This window comes from Pan troglodytes, chromosome 17, assembly GCF_028858775.2.
Source record: "Pan troglodytes isolate AG18354 chromosome 17, NHGRI_mPanTro3-v2.0_pri, whole genome shotgun sequence".
NCBI lineage: Eukaryota > Metazoa > Chordata > Mammalia > Primates > Hominidae > Pan > Pan troglodytes.
The window spans coordinates 45912636-45936646 of record NC_072415.2 but is presented as its reverse complement, the minus strand read 5'-3'; the positions used below and the strand labels follow the sequence as shown (position 1 = coordinate 45936646).

General features: G+C 40.9%; 2 protein-coding genes across 5 annotated transcripts in view; one reads left to right on the top strand and one right to left on the bottom strand.

Annotated features, from left to right (window-relative positions):
- ELP2 (elongator acetyltransferase complex subunit 2) overlaps nt 1-2351 on the bottom strand; it is a 44925-nt gene extending 42574 nt beyond the window's left edge. For 2 of the 3 annotated variants that reach the window (XR_010151895.1, XM_003315873.5), the window contains exon 1: nt 2011-2148. Coding sequence is in view for 2 of the 3 variants with exons in the window: in XM_003315873.5 (XP_003315921.1) it covers nt 2011-2148 (138 nt within the window). In the remaining variant the exon portion in view is untranslated. Of the gene's footprint in view, nt 1-2010 lie in introns of all 3 variants that reach the window. The other variant, XM_001138010.8, reaches the window with a different exon arrangement.
- A 564-nt stretch (nt 2352-2915) lies between these two features.
- SLC39A6 (solute carrier family 39 member 6) lies at nt 2916-23876 on the top strand. Of its 2 annotated transcripts, none has more exons than XM_523912.7 (10): nt 2916-3291; nt 5395-6192; nt 7717-7897; nt 8755-8924; nt 10144-10362; nt 15641-15746; nt 17932-18309; nt 19821-19901; nt 21151-21341; nt 22657-23876. In XM_523912.7, exons 2-10 carry the CDS (start codon nt 5404-5406, stop codon nt 22807-22809), a joined length of 2268 nt encoding a protein of 755 aa, XP_523912.3. In that variant the 5' UTR covers nt 2916-3291; nt 5395-5403; the 3' UTR covers nt 22810-23876. The 2 variants fall into 2 exon arrangements, with proteins under 2 accessions (XP_523912.3, XP_009432176.1); XM_009433901.5 differs by having other exon boundaries at nt 2916-3304.
- The last annotated feature ends 135 nt before the right edge of the window (nt 23877-24011 follow it).

The following is a 24011-nucleotide window of genomic DNA, read 5'->3' as shown; positions in this document are numbered from 1 at the left end:
GGTGTGGGGGTGCACACCTGTAATCCCTGCTACTAAGGGAGGCTGAGGCACAAGAATCACTTGATTTTGGGAGGTGGAGGTTGCAGGTTGCACTGAGCAGTTACTGTCACTACACTCCAAAAAAAAAAAAAAAAAAAAAAAAAAAAAAAAAAGCCCGACCAGCAAATATTTAACAGGACAAAGTACTTTTTAGGCTCAACACTTCTTTGTCAATATGCTAAAATTCACTAGCTCAGCCACCAGGTTATCATTTAAAATCTGATGGAATACATGGAAACAAATCCATTCAACTGCTGCAAAAAGATGGGATTCTACAGCTGAATCAGAATTTCATTTCAGTGTGTTAAGTACATCAAAGCATGAGTATAATCATCTTAAAAGCAGATCTTGTCCTGTGATATAGGGGCAAGTTTGTCCTTGCAGACTTTACCAAGCTGCTTCCTCTGCCGTAAACATCTCAGGACCGTGGGTTGACTGGCAAAGAGTGTGCCTTGCTAATTTTACGACGGAGTTGATTTTAAAAGGGTGTCACCCTGGCTCTCCCGGGCTCCTGCTTCCCTGACAACTCCACCCCTATGGCCGCCCCTCTTAGGGTCCTCCCAGTGCCCAGCCATGGCGGAACGGTGCCGCAATGCCGCAAGGCTCCGCGCTCACGGCTCTGGATGAGGAGACGCTGTGGGAGATGATGGAGAGCCTGCTGTGGTCTCTCCCATTCTACAGTCGGTCCTTGCCTCATGGTCCCTTTAAAGTTTACCCTTGTTTTTTGCACTTTCTCTTGCCATTCAAGAATGCAAATAACAAGAAACAAAAACCAGGAAGAAGCAAGCAAGCTCAAGATGGGGTAATGTGGTTACAAATATTTCATATATATATTTGAATCTCCAAAGGGTGTGAGAATAATGTTTTTTTGAGATAGGGTCTGGCTCTGTTGCCCAGGCTGGAGTCCAGTGGTGCGACCCCCGTCCACTGCAGCCTCAAACTCCTGAGCTCAAGCGATCCTCCCACCTCTACCTCCCGAGTAGCTGGGACTACAGGCGCACGCCACCACAACCAGCTATTTTTTTTTTAAACTTTTTGTAGAGACTGGGGTCTCGCTCTGTTGCCTAAACTGGTCTCCAACTCCTGGACTCAAGCGATGCTCCCACCTCTGCCTCCCAAAGTGCCGGGATTACAGACATGAGACACGCTCCTGGCCAATAATGAAATTTTTAATCAAATTAACAAAGCAGTATGAACAGAAATACATATAGCCATCTCCTGCGTTGTATTTTAATTTTCAACATTTTACTTTTTACACTGAGCCTCCTTTTGAGATGCAAGACTAACTGTATAGACCAAATTAGCCATTGGGAATGGGGTTATAATGAATTCCGGGGAGCATGCAAAAACTATTCACTTGAGAAATATGGTAAGGAAAGCACCAAGAAAATAACCAACTGACTGGGTGAAGTCGAGGGAAGTCCCGCCTTATAATCAGTGCTTAGGATCCCCATCCCCTATGACCTTTCCCCCAAACTGACACTTTCTCTAAAATGTCCATTCCCGTAGCTAAAACACAGGTAACATTTCCTCGAAATTCAATACAACAAAAGTTCATTAACCAAAACTGAAGGAAATACTGAAATAAGATTGCACCTGTGGGATGATGGTTTTAATCTACATATAAATTTCAATTGTTTTAAAACCCAAATTGATTAACGGTACTACAGTTCCCAAGGAAGGCTTCAGGTAAGATACTTATCATTCGGGTTTCTGCGTGGGACTAACAGGTTACTAGCAGCTCATGGGCAGCAATGACCCTAGGATGACGCCACGCGTGAGACGGCAAAGGGTGAGGGGTGAGGAGCGAGTCCGGCAGGTCCACTGGAGACTCCGAGCCCAAACCCCGCTCCCCTGAGCCGACCCGACTCGCCTCCTAGGTCTGGGGCGGCAACTAACAGCGCGCCCGGAGCACGTCCACAGGTTCAACCCGAAAAGCACAAGGGTCGGCCGTCCAGCGACCTCTCTTACCAGGGGGTCATAGAGCACCACGGAGCAGGACGTGCCAAAGGCCAGAAGTCCTCTGGGCCCAGAGCTCCAGTTCAGGACTCCCCGCACCCGGTTTGGGCAGCAAAACACGTGAGAAGTCTCCAGCACGGGTGCCACCATGTCGCCAACTGGTCAGCCGCACAGACAAGAGACGCGCACTTCCGCCCTCGGAGCGGAACTACTAGGGTGGTTTCTCCTGAGGCATCACCCGGTCCACGTTTCGCAGGCAGCCGAGGGCCAGACGGAGGCAGCCCCGCCCCCCTGAGACTCTCCGTTCCCACCGCAGGCTGGAACCCCTGTGCAAGGCCGCCGCTCTGCTAGCTGTGCTAGCTGTGCTAGCTGTGCTAGCTGTGCTAGCTGTGCTAGCTGTGCTAGCTCTGCTAGCTGTGCTAGCTCTGCTAGCTGTGCTAGCTCTGCTAGCTCTGCTAGCTCTGCTAGCTGTGCTAGCTCTGCTAGCTCTGCTAGCTCTGCTAGCTCTGCTAGCTCTGCTAGCTCTGCTAGCTCTGCTAGCTCTGCTAGCTCTGCTAGCTCTGCTAGCTCTGCTAGCTCTGCTAGCTCTGCTAGCTCTGCTAGCTCTGCTAGCTCTGCTAGCTCTGCTAGCTCTGCTAGCTCTGCTAGCTCTGCTAGCTCTGCTAGCTCTGCTAGCTCTGCTCTTGGACCGTGGCCCCGCTCCGCGAACGAGCCAGGCCTTTGTCCCAAGAGCGAAATCCGACCCGAATGGCTCGGGACCCTCCCGAAGGACCCGGGGCTCATGTGCCAGGGCAGCGTCAGAAACATCCCGCTGCCCCTTACGACCCGGTTCCCAGCAGCAGCCAGGGCTGGCCCCGGGGGCGCTGGCTAGCGAGTAAGGCCTCGAGGAAATGACCCCCAACTGCTTACAGTGCGCTAGGGCCGCGCCACGCCCCCGCGGCGTCGGCGAACACACGGAAAAGCGGATCCGTCTGCGGAGCCGGGTTCCGGGGTCGCACTGCGCATGCCCTGCAGTCCTGGGCGAAGGGGGCGGTGGTTGCCCGCGGCGCTGCGCGCGGCGGTAATTAGTGATTGTCTTCCAGCTTCGCGAAGGCTAGGGGCGCGGCTGCCGGGTGGCTGCGCGGCGCTGCCCCCGGACCCAGGGGCAGCCAACCCAATGAAACCACCGCGTGTTCGCGCCTGGTAGAGATTTCTCGAAGACACCAGTGGGCCCGTTCCGAGCCCTCTGGACCGCCCGTGTGGAACCAAACCTGCGCGCGTGGCCGGGCCGTGGGACAACGAGGCCGCGGAGACGTGAGTCTTTCAGGTCCGGGAGCAGGGCGGCTGGGAGGGGAGCTCCTCCGGCCAGACAGGCGTGGCGGGGGAGGGGTGGTTCTGCGGAGAACCGGATCCTGCGGACCGGGCAGGGGGGCTACAGAAAGAGGATGCCGGGGGGAGCCCGCCGCAGGCGCCCACTCGCCCTAGACAACCGGACTTCTTAAGGTGCTCAGATGGGCTTCGGGGTGCAACGGAGGATTTTTTGAGGAAAAGATCCGTACTTTTCATCCCGTATTCGAAGAAGGGACTGACGTGTTTAGAAATAAAAAGCTTTTAGAAGAGAGCTTTGTGCCCTCTTTTCCGTTTTCTGTACTCGCCTTTTTCTCTAAGGCCCTTCCCTTCTGCTTTCCTTTTTCCTCCAGCACACACCAACTTGCAGGAAAGGAGATCCTTCAGCGGGTCCACGACCGCGCTCAGCATCCTCCCTGGAGAAAGGCTCGGAGCTGTCCCCTGTGCTAGTCCCCTCCCACCCCGCTCCTCGCCTCTCTCCTGGGAATGATTTCTAAATGTTTATCTTTTACCTAGTAAAAGAATTCCCGAAACTTCAAGCCCCAAAGATTCCTCTTTCAGGAGCCTCGTTCTACGCCGTACCTCCATTTCCCACTGTTCCCTGTATGATACCCTGCACTTGTGCAACACGAGTTTAACGAGTACTTGTAATATACATTCCTTCATGTGTTTTCCTCCTTCACCTTGCAAAATAGGTTTTACCGGTATTTTAGATAAGGTAATGAATGCGAGAGCCCTGTGCAAAGAACAGCTGACTGTGGTAGAGCTGGATAGCCCCATGCTCTTGCTTAGTTGTAAACTTGACCTCTGCGTCTTTTGCTGGAGATGTGAGTTTGACCACCATCACCTCCACCGTTGGTGCTGGACATCCTGCTGGATCTGAATTAACTGAATTCTGGCTCTGCTTAACTGAATGCTGCTTTTCAAGCTCCAATTCAATTGCTCCCTCCTCTTTGGGGCATAGGCCTTTGGTTCCAAACACTGCTGTGGATGATTAACAGCCTGTGATTAAATGTTGACTGGTTTGTAGTAACACAAGGATGCTACAGTGAGTTTTTCATGAAGTTCAGTTTACTTTAAGAATTCTGTGTATGGACATAATGTGTCTGATTCATTGTCAAGTCGGAAAAAAGATTCAATGTGTATTTAAAGTATACACTTATTTGAGGCTGGGCGTAGTGGTCACGCCTGTAATCCCAGCACTTTGGGAATTGGAGGTGGAGGATCTCTTGAGGCCAGGAGTTCAAGACCAACCCGGACAACATAGTGAGACCTCGTCTCTAGAAAAAAAAAAAAAAAAACTTTAAAAAAAAATTAAGTATACATGTATTTGAGTATGCATAGAAAATATCCTGAGGGATACACTGGCAAAATTGAGCACCTTTGAGGATTGTGATTGGGGAAAGGGGTCTTAAATGGGCTTGTATGTAAGGAGAGTGTATTAGTTTAAAATTTTTTTAATATGTGAATTCTGAGATTATTATTTCTATTTTTTGGTGTTTGAAGGTTATTTTATGAAATGATGGTGATGATCAAGGTAGCTAGATTTCATTTCGTTCTTTTTTTTTTTTTTTTTTTTGAGACAGGGTTTCACAATGTTGCCCAGGCTGGTCACAAACTCCTGGCCTCAGGTGATCTGCCTGCCTCAGCCTCCCAAAGTGCTGGGATTGTAGGCATAAGCCACCACACCCAGCCTAGATTTAATTATGAATCATTGGCCTCAATGATTCAAATAATCGTTCAAATAAATTCTCAACTTCAGTAAGAAGTTGATGGCTGTGGCCACATGGATCTCCCTTGTCTCTGAATTACTATTGCTTTTACAGTGCTAATGGCAGTCTCATAGCACTCAGCTCTTCTCCAGTTGTTTCATGTGTTTTAGGAATGCAAGGGTAGAGCGTAGGACTCTAGTTCTTTCCATCTTCACAGTACCTAGCGTCACACTGGTCACACCACATGATGCTCTGGCAACTTTGATTATTTGATTACACATTAATTTTCAGTATGAGGTTTCTTAATTCAATTTGTTTTAGAAGTGAGTCAAGAATTTTTTTTTCCTGTCTTTTCTAGGAAGGCGCAATGGCGAGGAAGTTATCTGTAATCTTGATCCTGACCTTTGCCCTCTCTGTCACAAATCCCCTTCATGAACTAAAAGCAGCTGCTTTCCCCCAGACCACTGAGAAAATTAGTCCAAATTGGGAATCTGGCATTAATGTTGACTTGGCAATTACCACACGGCAATATCATCTACAACAGCTTTTCTACCGCTATGGAGAAAATAATTCTTTGTCAGTTGAAGGGTTCAGAAAATTACTTCAAAATATAGGCATAGATAAGATTAAAAGAATCCATATACACCATGACCACGACCATCACTCGGACCACGAGCATCACTCAGACCACGAGCATCACTCAGACCATGAGCATCATTCAGACCACGAGCATCACTCTGACCATGATCATCACTCTCACCGTAATCATGCTGCTTCTGGTAAAAATAAGCGAAAAGCTCTTTGCCCAGACCATGACTCAGATAATTCAGGTAAAGATCCTAGAAACAGCCAGGGGAAAGGAGCTCACCGACCAGAACATGCCAGTGGTAGAAGGAATGTCAAGGACAGTGTTAGTGCTAGTGAAGTGACCTCAACTGTGTACAACACTGTCTCTGAAGGAACTCACTTTCTAGAGACAATAGAGACTCCAAGACCTGGAAAACTCTTCCCCAAAGATGTAAGCAGCTCCACTCCACCCAGTGTCACAGAAAAGAGCCGGGTGAGCCGGCTGGCTGGTAGGAAAACAAATGAATCTGTGAGTGAGCCCCGAAAAGGCTTTATGTATTCCAGAAACACAAATGAAAATCCTCAGGAGGTAAGATGAGTGCTGTTCATTATTTTAATATACCTGTGTGTCTGTCCTGTCTCTGCTACTCTATCTCTAGTTGTGAGGAGTTTAAAGTAAAAGTAAAATGTTGAAGTTATTGAAAAGGGAATTTCCACCTTCTCAGCAAGGCACTTGCCACAAAGCATGCCTGCTATGTTGTAAACATTCCCAATTCAGAACTTAGGGAACAGTTCTTTTGGTGAGCATAGTGCTGCCTCCTACAATTTTTTCTAATATAGAATATAAAATATGTAGAGAAAGATATCAAGGCTATCTTTAGAGAAAGTCTATAAAGGTGAACATTATTAATAAAAAATAGAAAATGAGGGGTTGAAAGCAGGAGTTAGAATCCATATTGTAGGGAAAGGTGTGACTGAGGGGGCTGAAAACTACTGAGAATACCACTGCTGCCTCCTTGACAGAAGGTCCACCATGACTTGAGGAGTGATTGAAATTGGAGCAGTTTCCATGAATGTCATGCTGGACAAGGGAAAAGTTGGGACAGTGAGGTTCTGAGTTCATGTGGTTTTTCTAGAGTAGACTTCCAGACTGTACGTAATTCACCTTGGCTGAGAGATGTCAAGAACAGGGAATTATGTCAAAAAAAAAAAAAAAGGAACAAGGAATTAGTTGATACAGTTTAATAAGCAAAACTTTAGTACTTCATTCAAACCAGCATGTGACTGTACTAATTCTGGACTAATCCTAGTAGTGGCCATAGCCATAGCAGCCCTGGTGATAAAGTTTGCTCTGAGTTGTACCAACTGAGAATTGTGGTGGGAGTTGAAAATGTCTTTACAGAAGATGAGAAACTGGTACTAAAGCCAGTTTGGGGTTTTTTTGTTGGTTTTTTTTTTTTTTCTTTTTTGGCTGGGGGAGAGATTGCACAGAGGAGTATCTTCAAACTAAGTTTGTCATCTAATTAAATAGTTGAAAACATCTGCCTGCTGGTACAGGTTTGTTTTATTAACCAGCCTTGCCCTCCACAAGAATAATCTGCATAATTTAATATCCTCTCATTGCAGAGCATTACTTTGCCAGGTATGTAGACAGAACTGAGTTTTTGCAAGTAGAGTCATTACTAGAAGAGAGGCATGTCTTGGACTTGTTTAGGCCAAGTAGGATAGCGTTAGTACTGAAGCAACATATTTCTCAATCTCTGATGAGCCCCATTTTGAAATTAAAGCTCATTTCCTTAATACGTTTATACAGTGAGTTAACAGGCTTGTGAATCTCCATTTATCCTCATGCTTGTTCCACTTGAGGCTTTCTCCCTAGGTGACTCGTGGTGTACTGCTTCTCTGATGAGGTAGACAGAAGAGGTGGGATACCACTGTGGTGACATAGTATCGCCAGGTAGCTGGAGGCAAGTTCCAAAGTGCTCAAAACAGAAGTTGATTTTAATTTTCATTAACTCGAGAAAACGAAGTAGCATTAGTAAAAAAGGGTATTGTGTCATCAGACTACTCTAATGGGGATGCCTTTTGGTGATTTTCACTTTGTTTCTTTCAGTGTTTCAATGCATCAAAGCTACTGACATCTCATGGCATGGGCATCCAGATTCCGCTGAATGCAACAGAGTTCAACTATCTCTGTCCAGCCATCATCAACCAAATTGATGCTAGATCTTGTCTGATTCATACAAGTGAAAAGAAGGCTGAAATCCCTCCAAAGACCTATTCATTACAAATAGGTAAAATTGCCTTTTTTGTGTAAAAACAATTTCAGTAGATTCATTTATATTGTGCTTTTCCTTAGATTTGCATCAGCCTATTTGTTTTCCAGTACAATTCTGAATATGTCATCTTAGTTGTTCTTTGCCTTGAATGTGAAGAAAGCAAGGAAGGGTGTTAGCCCTGCCCTTTAAAAAAAAAAACCCAGAAAATAAAATTTCAATTATGACTTCTCTGGGTTCATCCTACAAGAAGGTGTCAGGATCACCTGAAATTTGGGATTTTTATATCATGTCACTGCTTGGGAAGAGGTCTTGGGTTCATTTATGCTGCTTAGAAACCTAATACTGATGCATTCTTATTGATAAGTGAAGCTAGGATAGGCTCTGCTATAGCGTAGGGTCTCATTGCTCAAAAGTAATGAGGAAGGAATCACTGCTTTGTTTTCTGAGGACATTATTGAATTCCTGGTTTCTTCCTCTTCTTTTCTTTCTTTTCCTTTTTTCTAAAAAAAAAAAAAAATTCTTTTATCATTTAGCTCTTATGGGAGTCTGAAAGCTCAGTTCCTAAGTGAGCTACAGTTCATCCTTGGTAACCATTTTTTTTTTCCTTTTTCACCCCGACCTGAAGAATTTCCCATTAGAGCTATGCTCCTTACCTGGAGAGTTCTTAAGTACCAGTCAGGTTGTTCATTTGAGCCAACAACAGATTTCTTGGTTATTGTGCTATTGCCACAGTAGGTCCTATTTGCATTGAATTTGTGTGTTTTTAGCTTCTCTCCTTTTACGTGTTGCTTTATGCTACTCTCCAGAAGTCTTTCTTGTAAAGTTTATTAGTTGTATAATTTTTCTTTGCTCTGTTTTGTTTTGTTTGACAGCCTGGGTTGGTGGTTTTATAGCCATTTCCATCATCAGTTTCCTGTCTCTGCTGGGGGTTATCTTAGTGCCTCTCATGAATCGGGTGTTTTTCAAATTTCTCCTGAGTTTCCTTGTGGCACTGGCCGTTGGGACTTTGAGTGGTGATGCTTTTTTACACCTTCTTCCACATGTAAGTATAGTAATTTGTCCTGTTAGTGTTTGATTATTCAACATTGAAAAAAATATGTTTTGGTTTATACTAGAATTTTTTGTATAAAATGTTAGAAATTTGGTTTAGAAAAGCTTATTTTAAAATATATTTGGTAAGTGAAAGCTGTATTTTTCTGCTCGATCTTAATACATTTGTGAATTTTGCTTTCCTTTTACAAAACACAGACTAATTTAACTTTTTGAAACCCACTTCATAAAAAGAGACAAATTCTGCCTGGCTATTAGTACTGTGATAGACTGCAGCAATGTAAGTTATCTGCTTTATCTGTTAGTGTAATTGCCAAGAAATAAAATATGTGACCCTTTATGTACCCAAGAAACTTGGAGGTTTTCTTCAGAGTTGAATGTTTATGTATGTATTTAAAGATTTACACTTCATGACACATAAAACAAGTTTGGTAAAGTGAATTTACTTTTCCGTCAGATATTTGGAATAGATGCTCAGTTAAAAAATATGTGTGTTTCATTCTTTAAATTCCCATTAAAGGTTTTCAAGTATGTGGGAAAAGGAAATCACACCATACCTAGAGCACTACAAATCTCATGTTCCATTCAGTAGTTAAAGAAAACTATGTTGCTCTGACAAGCTCTCGGACCACCAGATGGCAGACATTCGGGAATACCTACTGATAGAAAGTGGCGTGTGTATGGGGTGTACTCTGTGATCCCCCAGTCTCTTAGTGTGTTCCACACCCGATTCCCTAATGTGCAATAGCAGTAGTTACTACTCCACTCAGCTACAGGCTGCTAGGGCAGTGCACCTGGATCTCGGGTACATGCCAGGACCCAACACACACACACTAAGCTTCTTACGCTAGTGTGATGACATTGGTATGGGCTTTTCAGTTGGGAAAATAAGCAGTAGAAACTGTGCACATTAAGTCTAGTATTCCTGTTATTTGTGGCCATGGTAATTCGTCAAGCATTGAAAATGCTCACTATTTATGTATTATGGGGGTCACTGGGAATGTATCTGAAGTACATGTCATGCATTAAGTTCTAGATAGCTAGCTGCTCATTGGTCATTTTATTTTTAATGTCCTAAACTTCACCTCATCTCTGAAGTATCTGAATAATTGCATAACTGAATGATTTCAATTTTGACCTTACCTAGCCAACTTTCTGACTCGTTGTGTGAAACTGATGAATTTATAAATAACAAATTATTTTGCCTTCAGTCTCATGCAAGTCACCACCATAGTCATAGCCATGAAGAACCAGCAATGGAAATGAAAAGAGGACCACTTTTCAGTCATCTGTCTTCTCAAAACATAGAAGAAAGTGCCTATTTTGATTCCACGTGGAAGGGTCTAACAGCTCTAGGAGGCCTGTATTTCATGTTTCTTGTTGAACATGTCCTCACATTGATCAAACAATTTAAAGATAAGAAGAAAAAGGTAAGAAAAAGTATACTGAGTACTTACTATGCTTCAGATTTTTATTTATAGTAGTACTCTAACTAGATTGTTAGAATAGCACGCCCAGGTTGTATGAGCTTTATTTGAGAGGGAGTTCAGTACCCTTGAAGTACTTTTTGGTCCCAGAGATATTTATGAGGAGCATTTCTATATCTTAATAGCTCTGAAGTTTTCTATCTTTGCTATTCTTTTGAAACTCATGACAGGATAAGAAAAGCAAGGATGAACATCTGTGTAAGTGACCAGACGAGGTACCAGCAGGGCCTTGAAGACCAGAAGCATCGTGTATACATGGATACACTATCAATATTTATTAGTAGTTATGATTAACTAATGTCATTAATTTCCAATTAGTCACCCAGTAGCTAAATGTTCTGTTTTCTTTTAAAGGGTATGTGACTTACAGACTTGCCCTTTGCAAATTGGATCAGAAATGGTATGAACTCAAACAATAGGCTCTTTCTTTCTGGCCAAAAAAAACCCTTTTGAGTCGCCTATGGTAATTTGCCACTTTTTATTTGATATGATCAGGCAAGTCATTCAGAAGACTGTCAGGAGACTCTTAAAAATGATGTGGGTCAGGTGGGGTGGTTCATGCCTGTAATCCCAGCACTTTGGGAGGCCAAGGCAGGCAGATCACTTAAGGCCAGGAGTTCGAGACCAGCCTGGCCAACATGGTGAAACCCCATCTGTACTACAAATACAAAAATTAGTCAGGTGAGATGGCGCATGCCTGTAATCTCAGCTACTTGGGAGGCTGAGGCACAAGAATTGTTTGAACCTGGGAGGCGGATGCTGCAGTGAGCTGAGATTATACCACTGCACTCCAGCCTGGGCAATAGTGAGACTCTGTCTCAAAAAATAAAAAAAAAAAGAAAAGAAAAGTGATGTGTTCATATCGCAACATTTTAGTCTAACCTAATACATCTGTACACTCATATTCTGGTCACTTGATATTGACCGGGATTTTCTTCAAGTTGGAGTTCCGTATTCTGTATCGTTTCTTTTTTTCTTTATCAGCCATGCTGCTTCATCTATGATTTCCAATTTTGGTTTCTCTAAAATTGAACAAGAGATTACACACTTAAAGCTATTCTGAACGTAGAATCTAGGTTTTGGAAATTTAAAAAAAAAATTTATTCAGTGGTAGCCTTACGTAATTTGATATCTTTTTTTAGCACCTTGCCTTTGAATCTTCCAAGTATTCAGCTTTTGTGTTCACAGAATTAAGTATCCCCTACCGGGCACGGTGGCTCACGCCTATGATCCTAGCACTTTGGGAGGCTGAAGCAGCAGGATTGCTTGAGGCCAGGAGTTTGAGAGCAGCCTGGGCAACATAGCAAGACACTGTCTCTACCCCCCAAAAAAGAAGTAACTCCTTACCATCATTTCATAGTTTGAGCAATGTGTAATTAAATTGTGCAATTACAGTAATAAGTATAACTGGCGTGAAGAGGTTTCAAAACTAACACAGTTGATTCTTGCTGAGCATAGAGCTCACTGTGGGAAACAAATGCATGTGTAAACAGGGGAGTGTTTACATACTAGGAGTATTTGCTCTTAGGGATTTTACGTTCACCGAAATCTCAAATTAAAAATTTTGAACCTTCTGTTTAGTGGACCTAAATATAGAGGGAAGAAGTAAAATAAGAATAGCTTATTTATTCTTAATCAAGGAAGTCATCTTCTGTGTTCCCATTGACGCAATTGCTTCCCTTGGACTGTTTCTTAATGTTATTGAATAGTTTCTAATCTCATTTAATTATCTCAAAAAGAAAAAAAAAGCTACTCATTATATGGTGAGTACTGGGAGCTCTTCAGGCATTTTTTACTTAGAATTTTCCTTAAGAGAGCCATCTTGCACCCCTGGGAGATCCCATATATCATAGTTTTAGGTTATCCGCCATATATGGACTAGTTTATTCCTACTTCTTTAAGTCTTCTGCAGTTTTTCTTACATTTAAGAAAAAGATCAGTTTTCATTCTGGGAGACTTGGGGATGGGTTGTTTTCTTCTTTTTTTAACTGTACGTCTGGGTCAAAATGTCATAATTTATTTAACATTCTCATTTCAATTTTGTTTCCAAATTTTACCTAAATACAGCTTTTCTTTTTTTTTTCTTTTTTTAAGAAAACAGGATCTTTTTTTAAGAGACAGCATCTTCCTCTGTTGCCCAGGTTAGAGTGCAGTGGCATGATCATAGCTCATTGCGCTTCAAATTCCTGGATTTAAGCAATCCTCCCACCTCAGCTTCCCAAGTAACTGAGACTACAGGCTCATGCCACCATGCCCAGCTAAGGATAGCTTTTCTTTAACTTAGCCCTCTTTAACCTAGGACTCCAAGAAATAGGCCCTCTGTTATCTGACACAGAATAATTTTTTCTTTTTTAACTCTAGGTTATAACTCTAGATTGTTAGTGAGTTGTAAAATCAATCTGTATGTCATAACCAATATTTTTAAATGCAACAATAATATTATATATATATTACTATTTTACATTACATATATTAATGTGGGTCATAGTCAGAGTAGTTTGATGCACTCTGCTTTAAAATAGTATCTACTAGAATGTAAGCTCTTAAAAGCCAGGATCTCTCTGTCTTGTTTACAGCTCTGTCTCCAACGTGTAGAATAGTGTCTGGTACATAATCGATGGTAGTAAATATTGAATGTTTAAGGAGCATGAAACAGCAAATAAGCATAATTTCTAGATGAAGACTTCCCATAGGAGTTTTGCAAATGTTACATGTTCTCTTCCCTTTTTGGAATATGCTGAGTTTATCTTTTGTTAAAGGCATCCAGATATTAAAGTTACTTACTTAATAATTTTTAATCTAATTCTCTCAAAAAGAAAAATACTACTCATTATATTGTGAGTATGGGGAGTTCTTCAAGCTCGTAACAGGGCATTTTACTTAGGATTTTTCTTAAGAGATCCATCCTGCATCCCTGGGAGATTCTGTATATCATATTTTTAGGTTATAGGCCTTCTGCTACTTAAGGTTAACCTTCTGCTAGTGAAGGTTATTGTTCATGCCGAAAACTAGAGAATCATCTCTGATATCCCCCTCATCCCCACATCCAACCAAGTTTTAATAAATATGTCCATGGTCTCTCCATTCCTCTCCATCTTTCTTGCTGTCATTCTAGTCCAGGCCATGGTTATCTCCCACCTGAGTGACAGTTACTGCCTCCTAATAGGAGCCTGTCCACGTTATTTTGTTTTCCTCCTTTTCCCAATCTAGATTTCACAGAGCGGGCAGTGATTTGTTTAAATGAAAATATGATGAGGTTGCACACCACTACTTAAAATCCTTCCTCCAGTGGCTCCATTAGTTTTTGGACAAAGCCCACGATTCTCAACAGAGTTCTATTGTCTGATCTCCTTTAGTTGCCTCAGCCTCATCTCTGGCCACCCTCTCTGACCTAGTAGGCCCTGGCCACCTTGTACTTCTTTGAGTTCCAGAACAGTGCTGGCCCCTTCCTGGTGCTACTCCCTGCCTGGAATGCTGCCTCCCCAACCTTCCCCACCAAATTCCTACCTATCTTTAGGTCTTGGTATAAGTTATATTTTTTCAGTGGCCACCTGGAAATTATTGAGGTCATGTTATTATACATTCTTAATAGCACTCTGTTCTTTTCTATTGTAAAATGTGTCAAAAATTATAGTCAAAGAAGTATATAATCATTACCTGTGTAAAACCCTCTCCCTGTGGATAGTAAGCTCCATGAGAACAGAGACTGTGGGGCTTATTTTATGTTCTGCTCCCAGCATTTAGCATAGGGAACATTGTGGGCCCTTAATACTTATGGAATGAAAGAATTGGTTAAACTACTTTCTAGAACAATTGCCCAATGAGAAATAAAGCACCAGCATAAATGATTTAAGATACCCTGAGTTCATTTATTTTTACAAATATTTAAGTACTTTCTCTGATTGAGGCATTATATTCAGGATAAGTGTAAAGATTTGTGTGTGTGTTTGCCTTTTCTTTTTTTTTTTTTGAGATGGAGTCTCACTCTGTCGCCCCAGCTGGAGTGCAGTGGCGCGATCTCTGCTCACTGCAAGCTCCGCCTCCCAGATTCACGCCATTCTCCTGCCTCAGCCTCCTGGGTAGCTGGGACTACAGGCACCCACCAACACGCCTGGCTAATTTTTTGTATTTTTAGTAGAGACGGGGTTTCACCATGTTAGCCAGGATGGTCTCGATCTCCTGACCTTGTGATCCGCCCGCCTCGGCCTCCCAAAGTGCTGGGATTACAGGCGTTCGCCACCATGCCCGGCCGTGTTTGCCTTTAAAAGCTCTTAAAATCTAAGAATGTATAGACACTTGATATGGTATTAGAGCTTGAATGAAATCTTAGGTATGGTGGTGATCATCATATTCAAAGGTACTGCAAATAAGAAATCTGTTATTTATGTGATAACTTTTATTTTAAATGTTCTGTATAAGTAGATGATACACAGACACCATTGTTCAAACAGTGACCTTTACACAACATAAAGGCTGCTTGGACTTAGGGACAATATCTCTGGTATGGTATTTTGGATGGTTAAAAAGCCCAGTGATGAATTCAGGGTTAATAGAGGCTTGTTTTAAAAGAGAAATCATGTTAATGGTGTTTTATTAAAGAAAAGTGTTTTAATAACTAAAAAACTGTAGTTTTAGGTTATAAAAAGAATGGGAAGTTTGGGGTTTCAGTGTGCAGAAGAGGCATGGAGGAAGCCAGGCAGGTGGTTACCAGATCACTAGATGCCTGAAGGAAATGCCCCTAGCTGGATTTTTTTTGTTGTTTTTTGAGACAGCGTCTCCCTCTGTCACCCAGGCTGGAGTGCAGTGGCACGATCTTGGCTCACTGCAACCTCCGCCTCCCGAGTTCAAGCGATTCTTGTGCCTCAGCTTCCCGAGTAGCTGGGAATACAGGCGCATGCCACCACACCCGGCTAATTTTTGTATTTTTAGTAGAGATGGAGTTTCACCGTATTGGCCAGGCTGGTCTCGAACTCCTGACCTCATGATCTGCCTGCCTCGGCCTCCCAAAGTGCTGCGATTACAGGCGTGAGCCGCTGCGCCTGGCCGGGAGTATGCATTTCTGACAAGATCCCAGGAGATAGTGTGCTGCTAGTGTGGGACCATACTTAGAGTAGATGACTGTGGGGGCATTCTGTGTGTTTTGTTTACCTGGTTATTGATTGAAAGCTGTACATATAAACAAATTACTGTTTTAAAGTATTGTTTTCCCTCACTATTTTAGAATCAGAAGAAACCTGAAAATGATGATGATGTGGAGATTAAGAAGCAGTTGTCCAAGTATGAATCTCAACTTTCAACAAATGAGGAGAAAGTAGATACAGATGATCGTAAGTTCTTATGCATAAATTTTAGGGCTGGAGGGAGTTCATTGCTGTATGATTTGCAGGCAACTTGACTATCTGGAAGAAATGGGACCATGTCCTTTTGGTTTTGGTTTTTGCAGTATCTCATACTTTTGAAAATATTGCCAGTGAGTACGTTGTTTTTGTATATTTACATTTATTTTTTCTGTAACTTTTTATTTTGAAGAAAATTCATAGTCATAGAAAAGTTTAAGAATCGTACAAAGAATTCCTGTATCCCATTCACTCATATTCCCCAGTTATTTTACCACACTGTCTTTCTCTAGCTCTGTCTACACACACACCTTTTTCTTTAATTTTTTAGTGACCAAAGGGCCAGCTACACACACTTTTTTTCTAAACCATTTGAGAGTAAGTTATAGACATGATGTTTCTTTACTCCTAAATACTATGTTTCCTAGGAAAATGGACATTCTCTCATATAACCAGAGTTTAATTATTAAATCAGGAAATTTATACTGATACAGTGCCATTCTCTGTAGACGTTATTCTTCCAAATGCCTTAATAGTGCTTTTTACCCCAACACTCCCCCAACCCCCACCAAAATATTGTTCCAGAGTACAATTCAGGATCAAATATTGCATTTAGTTGCCTCTACTTTTGGGTTTGTTTAGTATTTTTGCATAATTAGGTTGATCAGTTTTGGCAGGAATACCGCAAAATGGTACTTGTCCTTTTCTGTCACATGGTGTGCCACCTGATATGATTCTTTGTCACTTATTGGTGGTGGTAATTTTGATCACTTGCCTAAGGTTGTATCTACCATGTTTCTCCTGTTTTTCCTGAAACTTGGCTGTTTGCTTGGCATATCTTGTCGGACAGACTGAGTTAAGATTCATATTTTCAACCCAGCTCCTTGCCATGATGTTCAAGGTCCCGCTGAGCCCACCACTCTCCCGCATTGTTCACTGTGCTCCAGCCCCACTGGCCCTCTTTTCACGCTGGGAGCACATAAGGCTTGTCTCCGGGCCATGCACTCACTATTCCTTGTACTCGGAATACCGTTCTCTGAGACCATTACATGCATTCCTCCTCTTGTTGTGCAGGTCTCAAATCAGCTATCTCCTTTAGAGGCCTTCCCTCAGCACCCAACGACAGCAGGCATGAGCCACTGTGCCTAGACCACACTGTTTTGATATATGGTTGTTGTTTTTTTTTTAATTTTTTTAATTTTTTTTTTTTTTTTGAGATGGAGTCTCACTCTGTCACCCAGGCTGGAGTACAGTGGTGCGATCCCAGCTCACTGCAAGCTCCTTCTCCCGGGTTCACGCCATTCTCCTGCCTCAGCCTCCCGAGTAACTGGGACTACAGGCACCCGCCACCATGCCTGGCTATTCTTTTTGTATTTTTAGTAGAGACGGGGTTTCACCGTGTTAGCCAGAATGGTCTCAATCTCCTGACGTTGTGATCCGCCCACCTCTGCCTCCCAAAGTGCTGGGATTACAGGCGTGAGCCACGACGCCCAGCCCGCTCTTCAGTTTTTTAAATGGACTCCAGTGAAATGTGTAATGATGGGGAGGAAATACCTGCCCTAGAAATGGACTGCAGTGTCAGGGATGGTTCCAAGAAAATTGATAACTATGTACAGGAGAAAAAAAATAACCTTATTGTGGCAATTTATTTTCCTTTGCACAGATAGATAATAAATGCTTCTTGGTGATGATGAAATAATTTGGATTCTCTGTTTTTTCCTTGAATTTTGCCTTCCAAAAAAGAGGAAGTCAGATGGCAGGATTATGCATGTTTTTTAATTTCTAATTTTCATTACTTCTCTAAGATATTTTTCTAAAATAAATATTTTAAATAACATGTTTTCTAAAACAAGCAGGTTCTTCTCTTAGGATGAGGAAAAAAGTCATTTTTAAAAAGGTAGGGAGGCAGAAGAAATTGAGGGAGCATCTGAGAGGTAGTTATTGAAGGTTAACATTTAAAATCCATTCTTAATATTTGAGACCATTCCATTTCTGGAATTCATTAAAATCTATTGATGTTTTTCATCAGTAATACTTTAATATTTAGTTCTGCAGATGTGAAGGAGTTATCGTGCTTTAAGATCTTTCATTGACTTTTTCAATGAGGTTTGAAATGTCTCCAAGTCCATTAACAAAGCCTTCTAACTGTCCCCATGCCCTTTATGTTTATTCCTAGGAACTGAAGGCTATTTACGAGCAGACTCACAAGAGCCCTCCCACTTTGATTCTCAGCAGCCTGCAGTCTTGGAAGAAGAAGAGGTCATGATAGCTCATGCTCATCCACAGGAAGTCTACAATGAATATGTACCCAGAGGGTGCAAGAATAAATGCCATTCACATTTCCACGATACACTCGGCCAGTCAGACGATCTCATTCACCACCATCATGACTACCATCATATTCTCCATCATCACCACCACCAAAACCACCATCCTCACAGTCACAGCCAGCGCTACTCTCGGGAGGAGCTGAAAGATGCCGGCGTCGCCACTCTGGCCTGGATGGTGATAATGGGCGATGGCCTGCACAATTTCAGCGATGGCCTAGCAATTGGTATATATCTACATATTTGTTCCTTGTTGATTGATTCTGAAAATGTCACATTAAACACCTAGTCAAATTTTAACAAAGAATAGATTAGTTTAGATGAGGATATTAGTGACTTCCAAGATTATAAAAATGTTACTTTTTCTTTTACTACTTTGACAATGAAGTGCTCAATAAATGTTAGGTATGATTAAATGCTAGGAATTGTACCTAGCCCATTACCTAAATTGTAACTGTCAAAAGCTGTTCTTAAATTGCGAGGTCTTAAGATCAGTCTTTAATTTTTATGGTGCATGTATGAGATTTTTTTTTCTCCCTATACATTGAAGTTCCCTTATCGAAAATATAATATTTACAAAAGTAAAATTATATTTTCCATCATCTTTTATGCTAAAGGAATCTTCATACATCTAAGTCCAGTTACCAATCTCTATCCTATGAAGAATTATAGAACTTTTGCTAATAAATTGTTATACCACACTTGGGAGATAACAGAATACTTACAAATTTTAATAATTTAGTGCTGGAAGGAACCATGCAATTAGGCAGCTGAGGCCTGTCAAGGTGACGCCACTTGTCCAAGGAGGCTGTGCTGTGTTATAGCTAGGCCTGGCCTTGGCTCTCTGGGAGTTGAGTGCTCTTCCTCTTGTACTATATTATGCAGAGCTGAAACAGACAAAGGAGGAATGTCCAATTGCACAGTCGGCTGGGTGCGGTAGCTCATGTCTGTAATCCCAGCACTTTGGGTGGCCAAGGCAGGAGGATCGCTTAAGGCCAGGAGTTCAAGACCACCCTAGACAACATAGTAGACCTTATCTCTACAAATAAAAAAAAAAAATTAGCCAGGTATGGTGGTACACACATGTAGTCCCAGCTGCCTGGTAGGCTGAGGTAGATGGAACGCTTGAGCCCGGGAATTTGAGGTTCTAGTGAGCTATGATCTCACCACTCTACTCCAACCTGGCCAACAGAATGAAACCCTGTCTCTGAAAAAAAAAAAAAAAATTCACAGTCATGGTTTATAATTGATTGATTGTATAATATGTCAGCTTTTTAAAAGGGGACGGCTATTTGTCTTAGAGTTTTCTCACTGAAACAGTGAAAGAATAAATGTAAACATCTAGTTACATAGTAAATTCCTCTGAGGCAAGTGAAACATGTTTATACCCTTGACAGGAGAGTTTTTTCCTAAACCTTTTAAACAGTTTATTTTATATTCTTGAATATGCCTTTTATATGGTAGCAGTTACTCCTCAGATTTGTATAACTTTATCCGCTCACTCTAAGGCCTAGAAAACCTTCCCTTCTCTTTCATGCCCGATGTGCTCCTTTGGGAAATTTAGACCTCATGGAATGTACTCTAAGATTTCTTACAAAGAAGATACAGAGTTGGTTTGGGAAACTTCTGTTCATTCACAGCCAAAATACCATTTTCTTGTTACCTCATTTTGCATACTGATAAGATTAAAAAACACAAATTAATGTAGCCAAACTTTTTCTGATTGATTTTTACACAGGTGCTGCTTTTACTGAAGGCTTATCAAGTGGTTTAAGTACTTCTGTTGCTGTGTTCTGTCATGAGTTGCCTCATGAATTAGGTAAGAGAACCACATAAATTGTATTTGCCAAGTGGGTAAAATGTTCTAGTGTTACTGGCTTTTGCTAATGGTAGTTCAGCAAGCTTCTTCATCAATTTCATGCCTTCTCATAAGTCTGCTAACCAGCATACTGATGACATTAGGGATCATCTTCATACACACAAGGTGAATAAGACTACAGGATACAAAGGAATCATCTTCCATTAACAAAAGTTGAGAAAGAGAATCTCATTGGAATTGAAGGGAAGTGGATGAGTTGTGTTTTCAATATTGTTCTTCTTTGTCACTAGGCATTAAAACCTTCCCTAGTTCTGGATCCCAGTTCACGTCCTTGTTTTTCTTGTTTTGGAGATATATTCACACACATACCACTGATGCCATTTTCACTTTTGTTCCTTGTTATATGTTCAGCCATTCCTTATAATCTTCAGCATCTATGTTCCACATTCAAGTCCCATGAAGCCCCTCTCTTATTTCCATCTTCATGTGTCTCTTTTCTCCTTTTATAATTGTAGCATTGAACTCTTCAGCTGTTATTTATGCATTACCATTATCATTTGCTGATCATCTCATGTGTGTTCTCCACCCATTCCTCCCTTCTTTGTGGCCAAATTCCAAGCTCCTTGAAAACACTGCAAGACCACAATATTAAATTTTTAGTATTTATCATTTTGACAAAGTGTAAGCCTTAAAAAATTTTTTTGGATAAGATATCTGGCCAGGTGCAGTGGCTGACGCCTTTAATCCCAGCACTTCGGGAGGCCGGGGCAAGGGGATCACCTGAGGTCAGAAGTTCGAAACCACCCTGGTCAACATGGTGAAACCCTGTCTCTACTAAAAGTAAAAAAATTATCCAGGTGTGGTGGCATGCACTTGTAGTCCTAGCTACCCAGGAGGCTGAGGCACAGGAATGGCTTGAACCCAGGAAGCAGAGGTTGCAATGAGCCAAGATCGGTGCCACTGCACTCCAGCCTGGGTGACAGAGCAAGATTCTGTCTCAAAAAAAAAAAAAAAAAATAGTTTGTACATCAAGTTGAATGATGAAGAATAAAAAGGAAAAATAATAGTTTCTACAGCTGTTAGGGTGATTTACTAACACTGCTTTAACCCTAGGTCATTCTTAATTTTGTTTTCTTTTCCCCCTCTCAAAAACACTGGAAAATTTTCTTAAATCTGGGAAATATCTTGGTATGTGTCTTAAAAATGATTTCTCAATGACTTTTTCCTCCTTTTTCGTTTTCTGTTAAAGGTGACTTTGCTGTTTTACTAAAGGCTGGCATGACCGTTAAGCAGGCTGTCCTTTATAATGCATTGTCAGCCATGCTGGCGTATCTTGGAATGGCAACAGGAATTTTCATTGGTCATTATGCTGAAAATGTTTCTATGTGGATATTTGCACTTACTGCTGGCTTATTCATGTATGTTGCTCTGGTTGATATGGTAAGTTTTTAAGAAGTCTTATTACATTATTGACCAACAATAAAATAGAGAAAATATTCGGTAAAGCCTCATTTTTTTTCTCTCTTTTTGGGGGAGCAGGAAGTGGAATCTTGCTATGTCGCCCAGGCTGGTCTCAAATTCCTGAGCCCAAATGATCCTTCCATCTCAGCCTCCTGAGTAGCTAGGACTATAGGCTCAATAAAATATCTTTTTTTTTTGGCTGGGCACGGTGGCTCATGCCTGTTAGTCCAATATTTTGGGAGACCAAACCAGGCAGATCACGTGAGGTCAGGAGTTCGAGACCAGGCTGGCCAACACGGTGAAACCCTGTCTCAACTAAAAACTACAAAAAAATTAACCAGGGGTGGTGGTATGCGCCTGTAGTCCCAGCTACTTGGGAGGCTGAAGCAGGAGAATCACTTGAACCCAGGAGATGGAGGTTGCAGTGAGCTGAGATTGTACCACTGCACTCCAGCCTGGACAACAGAGCAAGACTCTGTCTCAAAAGAAAAAATCATTTTTTTAAAAAAAGATTTTAAATGCAGTCATTATGAGAAGTGATTCTATATTCAGAAATTTGTGGCATATAAGAATATAGGTTCTTTAGAGTTTTTTTTTTTTTTTGGATTGTTGATCACACCTTTATCTTGCTTAATATGTGTCCGGATTCACAAAAATATCTACATCCTTCTGATGTATCATTTTAGGGTATGATCTCAGTAATCAGGCAGTGAATTTTCTATAGATTTGTAGGAAGTCTAGGACAAGATGCATATTGTTGGCATGCTGTATACTTCAGAATGCTTAGTTTATTAATCAACAAAGGAGTCATATCTTTTTGTCACTAATGTCCTTGAAACAATCCCAACCAATCTTACTGCTAAAATTGTAATTTATTATTTTATTTTTATTTTTTACTTTGTAAGCAATCAAAGACAATATGTATCTTATATAGTATAAGGTTTTCTATCTCTGAACTAAAGACAAACTACATGTTATATCCAGTTCAGATATGCAGCCAGTAACTGAAGTAGGAAAATCAATATCGCTTTTCATTTTCCAGTGGAAACTGGAACCAATACAAACTTTTTCTTGCCCAGAACATCATGAGTAATCATTGTTAAACTGCTAGGAAATGCTGTGTGACATTGTTAGCTAGAGTCAGTATGTATGTAATCATGTTTTAAGGAATTAACTCACAGTATATCTAGCTACAAATAAAGCTAGTATACTGTCCTATAAATTTTTCTAAAAACTAATCTGTAGTTCTAAAAACTTAAATGTCACTCTCATTTTCCCTTACTTTTTTTTTAAGGTACCTGAAATGCTGCACAATGATGCTAGTGACCATGGATGTAGCCGCTGGGGGTATTTCTTTTTACAGAATGCTGGGATGCTTTTGGGTTTTGGAATTATGTTACTTATTTCCATATTTGAACATAAAATCGTGTTTCGTATAAATTTCTAGTTAAGGTTTAAATGCTAGAGTAGCTTAAAAAGTTGTCATAGTTTCAATAGGTCATAGGGAGATGAGTTTGTATGCTGTACTATGCAGCATTTAAAGTTAGTGGGTTTTGTGATTTTTGTATTGAATATTGCTGTCTGTTACAAAGTCAATTAAAGGTACGTTTTAATATTTAAGTTATTCTATCTTGGAGATAAAATCTGTATGTGCAATTCACCGGTATTACCAGTTTATTATGTAAACAAGAGATTTGGCATGACATGTTCTGTATGTTTCAGGGAAAAATGTCTTTAATGCTTTTTCAAGAACTAACACAGTTATTCCTATACTGGATTTTAGGTCTCTGAAGAACTGCTGGTGTTTAGGAATAAGAATGTGCATGAAGCCTAAAATACCAAGAAAGCTTATACTGAATTTAAGCAAAGAAATAAAGGAGAAAAGAGAAGAATCTGAGAATTGGGGAGGCATAGATTCTTATAAAAATCACAAAATTTGTTGTAAATTAGAGGGGAGAAATTTAGAATTAAGTATAAAAAGGCAGAATTAGTATAGAGTACATTCATTAAACATTTTTGTCAGGATTATTTCCCATAAAAACATAGTGAGCACTTTTCATATACTAATTTAGTTGTACATTTAACTTTGTTTGTATAATACAGAAATCTAAATATATTTAATGAATTCAAGCAATATATCACTTGACCAAGAAATTGGAATTTCAAAATGTTCATGCGGGTATATACCAGATGAGTACAGTGAGTAGTTTTATGTATCACCAGACTAGGTTATTGCCAAGTTATGTATCACCAAAAGCTGTATGATTGGATGTTCTGGTTACCTGGTTTACAAAATTATCAGAGTAGTAAAACTTCGATATATATGAGGATATTAAAACCACACTAAGTATCATTTGACTTCGATTCAGAAAGTACTTTGATATCTCTCAGTGCTTCAATGCTATCATTGTGAGCAATTGTCTTTTATATACGGTACTGTAGCCATACTAGGCCTGTCTGTGGCATTCTCTAGATGTTTCTTTTTTACACAATAAATTCCTTATATCAGCTTGATGTCAGACGTCTGGTTTTCTTTTTTAAAAAAAATTTTTTTACCATTGGAACCATTTTTAACTGTAGAGTTCAGTAGTTTTAAGTATATTCATGTTGTGCAATGAATCTCCAGAACTTCATCCTGCAACACTGAAA